We start from the raw sequence: 12,958 nt of genomic DNA, 5'->3' as shown, positions 1-12,958 counted from the left end.
GAATTTCATATTTTAGAAAGTTAATGGCTAAATAAAACAGAAGAGAAAACTTCAGGAAATAAGCATGCTCGAAAATAAAAACTTCTGATAAGATTTATAAGAAAAAAGTTAAGGTGCTCTAAACATCTCAGTAGTTAAGTGAACCTCATGAAACAATTTTCCTATTTGTTAATATAAAATTGAAAGGAAATTTTGGTATCTGAGAGCAGAATGCTTTACTTATTTTTAAATAATAAAACATGTTTCTGGAATATCTTTTAAATTTCACGGAAGACTATTTAAAAGGCATAAAATTTAAGTTTTAATAGAGCTTCAGTGCCGTAGTATCTTCATTTTGGGCTTGTGAGGTAATAATAAACATATTATCTCCACTTTAAAACATGATATAAGTATTAACACATTTTTACTCCAGTTAGTTTTTTTCTGAAAATGAGCTAGATACAGTTACTGAGAAACTGGTTTCAGATCTTTACCGCACAATCCATAGAATTAAAAAAAAAGAGAGAGAATATACCTTTTCTACCACAAGAGGGCAGCAAAAATGTTTTCAGTTAGAGTCTGTCACTCCAGCTGTTCTGACATATTTTGCTGTTTTTCTGAGTAGTTACCTTGACTTTCTTCTCTCTGCACTGGAGTGAAATTGAAAGAATGTGTTTTCATCCTGAAACAGGACTATCGTGAATGTGGTTTAATGAATGTTTTATGAAAAGCACAAGCCTCAAGGTGACCACAATTTTTCCTTCATTGTTTACGATAATTACAACACACCTGCTTCATAAAGCTCATGGCTTAGACAACACTAACACAATAATTCTTAAAGACTACAGATGGTTCACACGAGAATGTTAAAGTATCTGATATTCTATATATTTTACATCGTGGTGGAAAGGCAAAATTCAGAAGGATTAAAACGTATATTTTTGCCATGATTATGAAAATCTCTAATTTTTCAGCAATATTGCAATAATCTTAAGTCTTCCCAGGGTAAAATAATAATTGCCATGGAAAAGCAGACAAGTACTCAAAGCTACAGCTATGGTCACCTTTTGATAAATATAATGTGAAATCATCAAGCAATAACGTTTTTAAAAAATTAGGTAATTTTATGTACGGTTCAACCAGTCAAATGAGTATATAGAATAATTTATCATAACACCTTTATAGTCCTTTCTGTATTACAGAAATCTCTTTTAAGTAATGCAAAGAAGGTGGATGGTTTCTCTTTCTCTTTTTTTTTGGTTTCTAAATATAAATTCTTCAGAAGCCAGTAGCTGGTTTTGCCCCATCAGGAGTCCAGCACATGCCTAGGCAGGCGATAATGCTCGGCTTTGGGACGGAGCTTTCTTTCCTGTGGGTTGGCATACTTCCACTTGGAAGGGGACATTTTAAGCTTTTTTCTCTTTTTATCCGTGCACCATACCTTTTCACAGTATTCTTCTACTCTCTGGAAGTTGCTATAACCAATCAGCTGCAAGAATTCCTTGTACCAGGGTTTGGTTCCATGTGGGATGCTGCTCTGAACGGGACAAGGCGTCTTGTGAGGCCCGTCCTCTTCGTAGTCTTTGGTGAACATTTCCTCCACTCTCTCCTCTTCCACAACCTCCAGGGTGATTTTACGGATTGTATGGACAAAACTATGTTCTACTGTCTGGCAAAAATAGGTCCCAGCATCCACTTTGCGTACCCTCAGGAAGAGTAAACCGAGATCCATCTTAACCATTCTGTCATCTGTCTTCACCTGCAAGAACAAGAAAATCAACAGCACTGAAGTATTATCCAGGACAAAAGAACGCCAACCTATAACCCTTTCCACTATCTAGAATTTTTTCATTTTTGTTATCGTATGATGAAATCCTAAAAATCATATACATAATTATATATATTATATACCTATTATATGAGTATATTAACTATATATTATATAAATGATGTTAGTATTTTATTTATAATTCATATTTTAATACATATATTTCTTTTATATTATATTTATATTGTTATACTATATATAAATATATATGAGAAAGAAGTAATAACATCAGGTATGTATGTGTGTGTCCTGAACTTATTTATATTGAGATCACTTCATATCAGTGACTTTGAGGTCAATTTACATCAGTATTGTTAAGAGCAAACTGAGAGAGCTTTCTCCCAGTTCAGCATAGCACTCAAAGTTTGAGTGAAATGAATATTTGTCAAATTTAATTTCTTTTGTAATGCCAGAACAAATGCCATTTCTCACATTATTAGTTGAGGGGTTCTTATGTTTCCCAGATCGTAATGCTCAATGTACCTACAAGGACCTGTGTTGAGAGAGCTGGGATACCTATACTCTCTCTCCTTACCGAAAAAAAACCCCCCAAAATCCATCCATTACATTTCACTGTTTTTTGCTACGTATTTCATGACTGTTTCTTGGACCTTATCTCATGGCAGTCTCCCCCAAATCCTTCTTCTTTCTGTTCCTGCTTTCATGCCCAACTTCATTCTGTTTCAGGACCTAGAGGGACTCCCATACGGCTGGTTCCTTCTCAGCCCGAAAGGCTGAACCAAATGTCATTTCTCCAGGCCTCCTTCACACCCAATGTCAAAGTATCTCCTTCCCTTAATACCATCATTTCACCTGTTAACCTTTGTACACCCGAGCCTGCAACATTACCTGCAAATACATAACAACAGTCCTGTAATAAGTTTTCTTTTACCTGGTATCTTTCTCCTTTATGTCAACATATGGGCGCTATTTTACTCTTCAAAGTCCACTCCTTTTCGTCATGCTCCTGATTGAGAACTTATTCAGACTCTACTGCTCCTCTGAGTAGGTGAGCATTGCTCAAGGAACCAGATTCTGCCTTTCTCATTGTCTATCCCAAAGCAGCTTAATGTGGTGTTTCTCACTAGGGTTGGTGGAAGAGGGACACTTCTGGAGATGAATGAATTTTCTAGAAGGATTTCTTAATGTGTTTATTTTCATGATAATCAATATAAATTAATAAACTCTATTTGGGATCGTGTGGAAGATCAACCTCATTGTGAGTCTTTGTGTTGATTCTGAACCATTTTTAAAGCTTGAATAGTTTCCAGCTGCTGAGAACAAAGGTAAATTTAATATGTTACTGATACATTCCAGCCATATGAAAACCAAACAACAACTCTACGTACTAATGTACTTAAAAAGTTTTGAGGTCACTTGAACAACGTGTGTGGGGACTGCGTCATCATATGGCACAAGGTGCTGTGGATAGATGTTTTACACACACACACGTACACACACGTATGTGGTAGTCTGTATTCCAAAATACGTTCATGGAGATACCTTATTTCAGCGAAAAAAAGTCATCACATTAAATAAACATTTAAATGATGCATATATTTATTTGTAAATTTATTTTCATTCTATATTTGAATAATAGCTATGAGCATAAAGAATGCATTTCTGGTTTTAGTCTTGTGAATATTTAATAAACATTCTAAGTGGTGATGGCAGCCCAAGAAAATGTTTTACTTTTAAGGGCAGGTGGTGGGGGGAACCTATACAATACTAGAATCAAACCTTCCTCCTCACAACTGCCACTGCTCTTGGCCCCTGAGCTCTCCCCTTACTTCGCACTTCCAGGTCTTATTCTGGTCTTAGTCTTTCTTTCCATTAGTTGAACTCCTTTCTGTTGTTGGGAACTCCACCCATCCATTACTTAAAAAAATTCCTTCTAGGCTTAAATTTCCCCTTCTTAAATGAATACTTTCTTTACAGCCCACAAAAATCTTTTGTTTCTTTTTGTAACTCAATAGCATTCACATCTGTAGTACATAAGTTGGTATTTTTATTCCTCTTCAAATTATTTTTCCATACAATTTTTATCTCTGGAACCATATACTAAGTTTCATAATGGCAAAGGCCTATCTCCTAATCACTCTGAATATTCCACAGTGAGTGCTCAGAACACACTGAAAAATGAGAACATACTGATTAGTTCATAGTGCACAAACATGCAAAACAATGGGGTATACCTGTAAAGATACATCCAAAAGTTATTCACTTTTTCTAGGTAAGTTCAATAATGACTTGGATAGAGAGGAAACAAGCATGATTTCAGGAGCAGTTACTAACTAATGAAAGAAGAGGTCTGTGCTCCACAGATACATAGAAAAAACAGTTCCAGGACACTGTCTTCCCCTGAAAAGAATCTGCATACAAACATCATCACGAATATGATCCTTCGATCTCTCCCTACTATACCTCCTGTGAGAGTGAATAATACATGAGAAAACACGAAAGTCATCTAGCCTAGTTTCTGGAATAGAGCAAGCAGTCTATGAAAGTGTTTTGAAATAAAGCAAAAATAGAAATGAATACAAACCTTTCATCACTGGATGAGAAGTAGTTTCTTGTTTTTTGTTTTCTGTTTCCAAGTCTGGTATAAAAAGCAGGTGTTTCTTTCATAATCAGAAACCCAAGTTTGAGAAACTGCAATGTGTATAGATAAAGTCCAGACTGGTTCAAAAATGTGGAAGCACGACAATTACAATGAGGATTGTCCTACATCATTGACTTGCATGTTATAGATAGTGCCTGTCTTGGAATTTTGGTCTCCCCTCCTGGTTACAGTGAATCGTAAATTTAGGAAAAGATGTTTTAACTCTTGAGTCTGGACAGCTGTACCCTATGAAGGTTAAACTGCTTTGACAGTTAAATATATCTTCCATGGCCTATGATAAAAATACGCCTAAAAATAAAAAATGACTTAGAAATTTGGATTTGAATTCTTTCCACAATTTAATCTTTCCCCTTTTGTTAACATGGATATCTTCAACATCAAATCTTTATTACAGAATTGTTTTCATCCAGCTGTTCTGTCTGCAGACCAGATTTCCTTGGTCAAGAAGATGGTACAGGGACTTCCCTGGTGGCGCAGTGGTTAAGAATCCTCCTGCCAATGCAGGAGACATGGGTTCGAGCCCTGGCCAGGGAAGATCCCATATGCCGCGGAGCAACTGAGCCCGTGTGCCACAACTGCTGAGCCTGTGCTCTGGAGCCCGCGAGCCACAGCTACTGAGCCCACGTGCTGCAACTGCTGAAGCCCACGCGCCTAGAGCCCGTGCTCCGCAGCAGGAAAGGCCACCGCAATGAAAGGCCCGTGCGCCACAACGAAGAGTGGCCCCCGCTCGCTGCAACTAGAGAAAGTCCGCGCACAGTGGCGAAGACCCAATGCAGCCAAAAAATAAATAAATTTATTAAAAAAAAAAGAAGATGGTACATAATACATCACTTTATCAAATATTCTTATAGGCAATCTATAAAAACAAAATTTCTTACTGAAAATGGTTTTAATATTTTTAGCTATAAGGATTGATTCAGTATGTTTCATAATGTCAAATAAAAAAAGTAATTGAACAAAAACCCTGCACATCTGGTAGCTACTCAGGAAGAAGCAGTGATTTCCATGTGTATCAACCATATGATACGGTTCCACACTTTTTATAGGAAATGGACAGACATGGGCCTTGAATTAGTTAGTTCAGAATATACTTAACAATGAAATCAGTTTTAGTAAAGAAATAAAGACCAACAATTTTATATATTTGTTTATCTGGCCTTCTTTCAATAAAAAAAAAATTGTTTGACTTACAGAAAATGTGTCATATATTACAGTATAAAAATAAAATTTTCCTTTTATTAAAAACACTTTCCAATGTGAACTTGCTATATGACAGAGATGATTCCCCAAGAGAGACAGGATGAATTACTTAATAGCTCATTTGGGGAAACCTACCACACTATACAGAGAACAAGTAAAGCTGTATTTACTTCAGATTAAAGATCCACCTGGAGAAAACGTAAATCTAACACAAGAAGATGCTGAGAAGAAAGTTATCATAAATAAGAACTCTATACTGTGAAAAATGTATTCAAAATATCAACTATATCAAAGAAGTTTGGAATATTTACATTCAAGAATGGATTAATGTACACAGAAGATGCAAAGAATTCTTGAAAGTCAACAAAGAGAAATAAAAGATGGAATGGAAAAAGCATATAAATAGGCAATTCAGAGGAGAAACCCAAATGTTTAATAAGTATGCAAAGTTAATGTTCAACCTTACTAGTAATTTTAGGAATGCAAATTTAAACGAAATACTACATTATACCCAGAAGAAAGGCAAAAAATAGAAAATACCAAATATAGGTGAGGATATAGGGAAATGGGAACCCACATGAACTGCTTTGAGAGTGCAGATGGTGCAGAAATTCTGCAAAGCAAGCTGGCAATAGTTATAGAAATGAAAGATGCTGACAGATAATAATTTAGAAATTTTCACTCAGATCTATAAGGGGTTACCTGCAGAGGTGATCATTAAAGATACGGTAGTGAGGGCTTCCCTGGTGGCGCAGTGGTTGGGAGTCTGCCTGCCGATGCAGGGGACACGGGTTCGTGCCCCGGTCCGGGAAGATCCCACATGCCGCGGAGTGGCTAGGCCCGTGAGCCATGGCCGCTGAGCCTGCGCATCTGGAGCCTGTGCTCCGCAACGGGAGGGACCACAACAGTGAGAGGCCCGCGTACCGCAAAAGAAAAACAAAAAAACAAAAAAATAAAGATATGGTAGTGAGAATTAACAACACTCTTGGTCCACTCGTAGGGGAATGGATCAATTAGGAGCAATGAATACACGCGATGGGATGAGCAGCCTTCAGAAACAATGAAACAGAGACACACAAAGCAACAGTGATAAACCATACAAACATAGTGCTGAGTTTTGAAAAGTAGAAGCAGAATAAGAGTTATAACACAATGCATTTATTTTCTCAGCTCATGTACACTAAAAATGTTACATACTTGTTCAATATACAAATGTAGTACTGGACTTATCCCAATCATTACAGTGGATGTACATGGGGAAGCAAGGATGAAAATGGAGAAAGGTGGTCTAGGAAAAATAAAGTCAAACAAGAGAGGATATTCGTGTGGACTGATCATGGCAATGTGCCATAAACTAAGCAGTATGATTAAATTATGCAACTGAAGTCAAAAATAAGAACCAAAAAGCAAAACAAACAGACCAGCAAAAACTCCAAATGTAGGGGTGGGATAGGGAGGGTGGGAGGGAGGGAGGGAGACGCAAGAGGGAAGAGATATGGGAACGTATGTATATGTATAACTGATTCACTTTGTTATAAAGCAGAAACTAACACACCATTGTAAACTAATTATACTCCGATAAAGATGTAAAAATAAAAAAACAAAATAAAAAAAATAAAATAAACCCCAAATGCTTGTAATGATCAGCCTGGTTTGGAAAACAATAAACTAAATTGTCTGTAAGATCTGTTCATCCTCTAGTATACTATAATTATATACTTTTAGAAATACTTTTTGAAAATAAGCAAACAGCAGTTTAAAAGTAATGTTTTGTTGAAAATTTCTATAGATAAGACTATCAGGGGACTTCCCTGGTGGTCCAGTGGTTAAGAATCCGCCTTCCAATGCAGGGGATGTGCATTCTATCCCTGGTCGGGGAACTAAGATCCCACATGCTGTGGGGCAACTAAGCCCACGCGCTGCAACTACTGAGCCCGTGTGCTCTAGGGCCTGCGTGCCACAATTAGAGAGCCTGTGTGCCGCAACTACTGAGCCCACGCGCTCTGGAGCCTGCAAGCCACAACTAGAAAGAAGCCCACATGCTGCAACTAGAGAAGTCCGTGCACCGCAACAAAGAGCCCATGCGCCACAGCGAAGGATCCCACATGCCGCGACTAGGACCTGATGCAGCCAAATAAATTAAATAAAAAAATAAAAAAGAATATCAGGATGAAGGGAATGAGAGGACAGAGGATGAAAGTAAAGATCATGTTTGAACACAAAACTGCACACCATAAGGCACTGAACAGCTACTCTAATTGGAGTATAAATTCAAAACTAAATTTCCTAGTGACCAAAGGAAAGAGGAAAGTATGATAAATTCTGAGATCCAAGTGTCTCTAAAATGCACTTTTAAAGTTACTTTCTGCATTACCATGTTACTTCGTTTAATCAGATGTTCAGAGTCAGACTGGTCTCAATGGGATTAAACAGATCGTGATCTGATTCCACAGATCTAGAAAGATATATGTTTAATTTTCAAAGGTGTTCAGCATTCTCTTGGAAAATTAACAGAAGACAGTTCTACCTGAAACTCTAGATCCATTCTTATGATCACATAGCTGCTTTATATTTTCCCTTCATACAACAGAAACTGTCTTCGCCATTGCAATGGAAAAAATGAAATTAATAAGCTATATTGCTAATTACTCCAGAACTAAAATACGAAGCATATGACATTATAAAAACATGCTTGTCAAGGTTCAAAAATGTAAGTTTTGAATATTTACCTGTAAATAGTTGTTAGTTTAGAAAAAAATGAGAACATTTTTTAACAGACTGAAGTAGAAACATCAAACCTACTAAACAGATGTTTCAAACGAGGCAAAGAGTTCACATACTTTAACGTTATGAAAACAAGAAAAACAAAGAAATAATATTCACGTGAAACAAATCTGATGCTTTCAAAACATGTAAATAAAGACAGAAATGTAAACTCAGGGCTGTCACTGATCCCTGTCATGGATTAGCTATCACTGGTGAAGGTCAAGAAAATATGAGTCATCTAGCAAACAAGATGGTACAATGAAGATAAGATTTTGCTTCAAAAGTTTCCGAGTTTTGACTACATAATGCAACTGCAACATTAAAAGATGTAATCTGTGTACTCCACTTTTCTTTCTTTTGTTTTTACAAGAGAAGCTGTCTCCATAATGCATTGAGTCATCAATAAAATTATGCTTTCATGGAGACTGTACAAATTTAGCATAGATGCAATGAACTCTAGGTTATCTAGAAGGGACTGCTGACTAATAAGTTAACTATGCCTCTTAGATTTCTCAACAATATTTAAATAACTCTGATGAATTTATCCTACTCAGTAGGTGGTCTGAAGACGAAGTTAAGTGACAAATTTTTGGTACAGAGTTAAAAAAGAATTGAGAGAGTAAAGTCAAATTGAAGTTTTGGAGTTTTGCTGTCAACTTACATCCTCTCTTGAATTTTCTACAATAAACAGGCACATCTGAGCATTATTTAAGCAGTCTATACAGTGCATAAAATTGATACTTTATTTTTAAGACCCACAAACACACAAAAATAGTTTCCCTTAAGTAGAGAATCCCCAATGGAAAGGATCAACCAAGATCAAGGGGGAAATAAATCTTCCATGCTTACTAAGGGATAAATGATGATGATGGTCTTATGGACCAGCAGCTGACTGGCCTGCCTTATACCACTTTGGCATGGGCATGAAGAATATTTTACGCATTTTGGGATTGCTCTGAAACTTCCCCACTGGGGATTTATGAACTCCTTCCTAGAACCCAACCTTGTTTACAGTGTCTTTGGGATGCACATTGGTTTTCTCAGTAAAGAATAAAATCCCAAAGAGCACATTCCAAGAAAATATTCATTTTGTTTGGTTTCGCTGAAAACTCATTCCAATGAAATTATAGTGCTCAGCACAAAATGAGGGCTTGGTTTTTCATGAAAAGATATTTTGTCCAAAGTACAGAGGTACTTAGTAAGACTTTACTTGTATACGTTTTCATTTTGAGCTCTTTAATCAGAGGTCAATACACTTCCTGTAAAGGGCTATAAAGATTTGGGGCTTCATATGTCATATGGTCTCTGTTATAACTACTCAACTTTGCAGTTGTAGCATGAAAACAATCATAGACACCAGGTAAACAAATGAGCGTGGCAGTTTTCAAATAAAATTTTATTTATAAACGAGGCTGAGGGCCAGATTTGGCCCGCAGGTTGTACTTTGCCAACTTCTGTTTTAAATTGTCAAGGTTCCAAAGACTATTCTATTTTCAGGTTAAAAATAATATACTCCAAACTTAAAACATTCAAAATGAGGATCATATTAACGTGAGCAGTTACACTAATCTGAGTAGCTTGAAGAAACTACGGCTTTCTTTGTCATAAGTGAAAATTACACACAGTGAACTAATAAATATTTAAATCTAAGCAAATCAATGCATATTTCAATTTTTCCTCAATTAGTTTTATTTCATTAAAAAAATTTTTTTTTAAAGTTTTTTTTTGATGTGCACCATTTTTAAAGTCTTTATTGAATTTGTTACAATATTGCTTCTATTTCACGTTTTGGTTTTTTGGCCCTGGCATGTGGGATCTTAGCTCCCTGGCCAAGGGATTGAACCCGTACCCCCTGCATTGGAAGGCAGTCTTAACCACTGGACTGCCAGGGAAGTCCCTCAATTACTTAGTTTTAAAATATAGTGCTCATGCATTTTAGAGAAAGAGAAATACACAGAGAAATAATGCAATTTTCCAACCACATGCCTTACCAAGTATGGATGCCTTTCCTTTGGGATGTTACTCAGAATTAAATTTTTGCAATTATTTTGGAGGCTTGTAAATTCAAATACATCCAACTGCAGAAATTGAGACTTCATAAACCAGGGTATATCATTTTGGGGTGATTTAGTTGTGTTTCTAACAGTTCTGTCCTTTGCAATCACACAAACATACTTTATACCTCCTTCATAAAAGGAAGATTTAAGCTGTATTCCAAATTCAAATTATATGTAGAAATATATACGGCCACCTAATTTAAACCATTATAGAAGGCCTATGGAACAGCTAAACTAGGATTCTGTAAATGAACTTACCCTTATCCACATACATAAAATCTTCCTTTTTTCTCCTCAGTTCTGAGAACGAGGGTTCTTCCTCTTCCTTCTTAGAATCTACGCTGTCACTTCTGCAATGATACTCTCTCCCATACTCTTCATCTTGCTTCATCAATTAACTGCACATTTTCTTCTTCATGGCTACTTCCCTTCAACCTCTAACCATGACCAAGTCACTGCTTCTCTTAAGCCAAAAAAGCAAAGCAGAAGTTCTTTCATCTCTCGTCTCCTACTGTTGACCTCTCTCAAACTTCTCACCTAAACCTTTAGGTCGAGAACATTATACGAACTGTTTCTAATCCCACACAGCCCTGAGCATCAACGTCACTTCACCTGTTGCTAGACGGCTCCTGCCTTAACCATTCTACTAAATGTTCGCACTAGAGCCTGGACACTTATTTTTTGAATTTTTCACCGGGTGCTGTTTGTTACTTTGTCCTTATCCAATTCCTTTTCTCTGAGTTCTACTATACCACATCCCCAACTGCACCATCTCTACTTCCTCAAGCTATACTACTCTAGTGGTACTTACCATTTGTGTACTTTCCATCAGTTACTTAATTTTATCTCTGTAATGCACAATAATAATACTAACTACCGCAGAGAAATGTTGTAAGTTTTAAAAAAGTTACTACACATGAAGCACTTAGAACAGTACAGGGCACGTAGTAAGCACTAAATGAATGTTAACTATAATTATGACTTGTTTCCCTAACAATTTTACTCTTCATCTTTTAGAGTTTCTTCTTCTCCTATTTTTTCCTTATATGCGCATTTTCCCCTTGCTTCTAGCTTTAGTTCACAATGCTTCCTATTTACTCCAAGCCTCCAAGGCAGGCTATGGCAGTTAGAGGCACCACTGCAGTGTAACTAAGGGCCTAGGGTTAAAACCAGAATATCTGGCTCAAATTCAGACTGATTTCACAAGCTATGTGATATTATGCAAGTAACTCAATCTCTGTGCTTCAGTTTCTTTATCTATAAAGTGGGGATAATAATTCTATTTCATAAGGCTGTTGCAATGATTAAAAGCATTACTATAGGTAACATTCTTAGGACAGTGCCTGGCACACAGTAAGCCATATTTAAGTATAGATGCTTGCTATATTATTCTTAACTTTTATTATCTCCATGAATTTAGCGCCTCTTTGCTAATGTCTCTCACACATCTCTTGCCATTCCAAATCTTTCCTTTGGGCTTTATATTCCCAGGCATGCGTATACCAGAAGGACAGCTCTGTCCGCATGCTTTACAGGAGTCCCAATTCAATATGGCCAAAATCAAACTCTTCCTTTCCTCCCTGTATTCTTGGAATCACATCACTGCACCATCAACCACACAAACACCCAAACCGGGAACATATGAATCCCTTTTGATCATTTCTCTTTTATCTCAAATATCAAATGCACTCAATGTTATCTCATAAAAATTAAAATCGGTCTTCTCCCTTCCTACTACCACTGTTTAGTTTGATCAAAACTCTTTCATTTGGGCTTCCCTGGTGGCACAGTGGTTGGGAGTCCGCCTGCCGGTGCAGGGGATACGGGTTCGTGCCCTGGTCCGGGAGGATCCCACATGCCGCGGAGCGACTGAGCCTGTGAGCCATGGCCACTGAGCGTGAGCGTCTGGAGCCTGTGTTCCGCAGCGTGAGAGGCCACAACAGTGAGAGGCCCGCATACCGCAAAAAAAAAAAAAAAAAAAAAACTCTTTCATTTGGGCTTCCCTGGTGTCGCAGTGGTTGAGGGTCCGCCTGCCGATGCAGGGGACATGGGTTCGTGCCCCGGTCCGGGAAGATCCCACATGCCGCAGAGCGGCTGGGCCCGTGAGCCACGGCCGCTGAGCCTGCGCATCCGGAGCCTGTGCTCCGCAACGGGAGAGGCCACAACAGTGAGTGGTCCGCGTACCGAAAAAACAAAAAACAAACAAACAAAAAAAACTCTTTCATTTGACCATTGAAATACCTTCTTAAATGGTCTCCTTGTCATCTTGCTTATCGTCCAAGCTGGTAAGCCAGTTTCTAGAGTAATGTGTCTAAACAGTTTGTCTAAGGCATTCTCATTGGCTTATAGATAAAGTGAAATGGTTCCTTGGTGGATCTACTTATTTTTGTACCCTCATGTCCTCCACAGATCTACACTGACCGTATTGTTTGTCGTCTCCAGCACATATGATTACACCACTCCTTCTGCTAGTTGGCTTCTGTTTATCCATTAAAACACAGCTCA

At 37.5% G+C, this 12,958-nt stretch overlaps 1 protein-coding gene across 1 annotated transcript in view; it reads right to left on the bottom strand.

Annotated features, from left to right (window-relative positions):
* Nucleotides 1-1,073: 1,073 nt before the first annotated feature.
* Nucleotides 1,074-12,958, bottom strand: part of SEMA3E (semaphorin 3E) — a 260,800-nt gene continuing 248,915 nt past the window's right edge. Inside the window, exon 17 of the mRNA XM_032643034.1 lies at nt 1,074-1,738. Coding sequence (XP_032498925.1) covers nt 1,286-1,738 — 453 coding nt within the window. The 3' untranslated portion in view covers nt 1,074-1,285. The remainder of the gene's footprint in view (nt 1,739-12,958) is intronic.

This window comes from Phocoena sinus, chromosome 9 (assembly GCF_008692025.1).
Source record: "Phocoena sinus isolate mPhoSin1 chromosome 9, mPhoSin1.pri, whole genome shotgun sequence".
NCBI lineage: Eukaryota > Metazoa > Chordata > Mammalia > Artiodactyla > Phocoenidae > Phocoena > Phocoena sinus.
The sequence above is the reverse complement of the archived record's forward strand: the minus strand, read 5'-3'. Positions and strand labels throughout refer to the sequence as shown.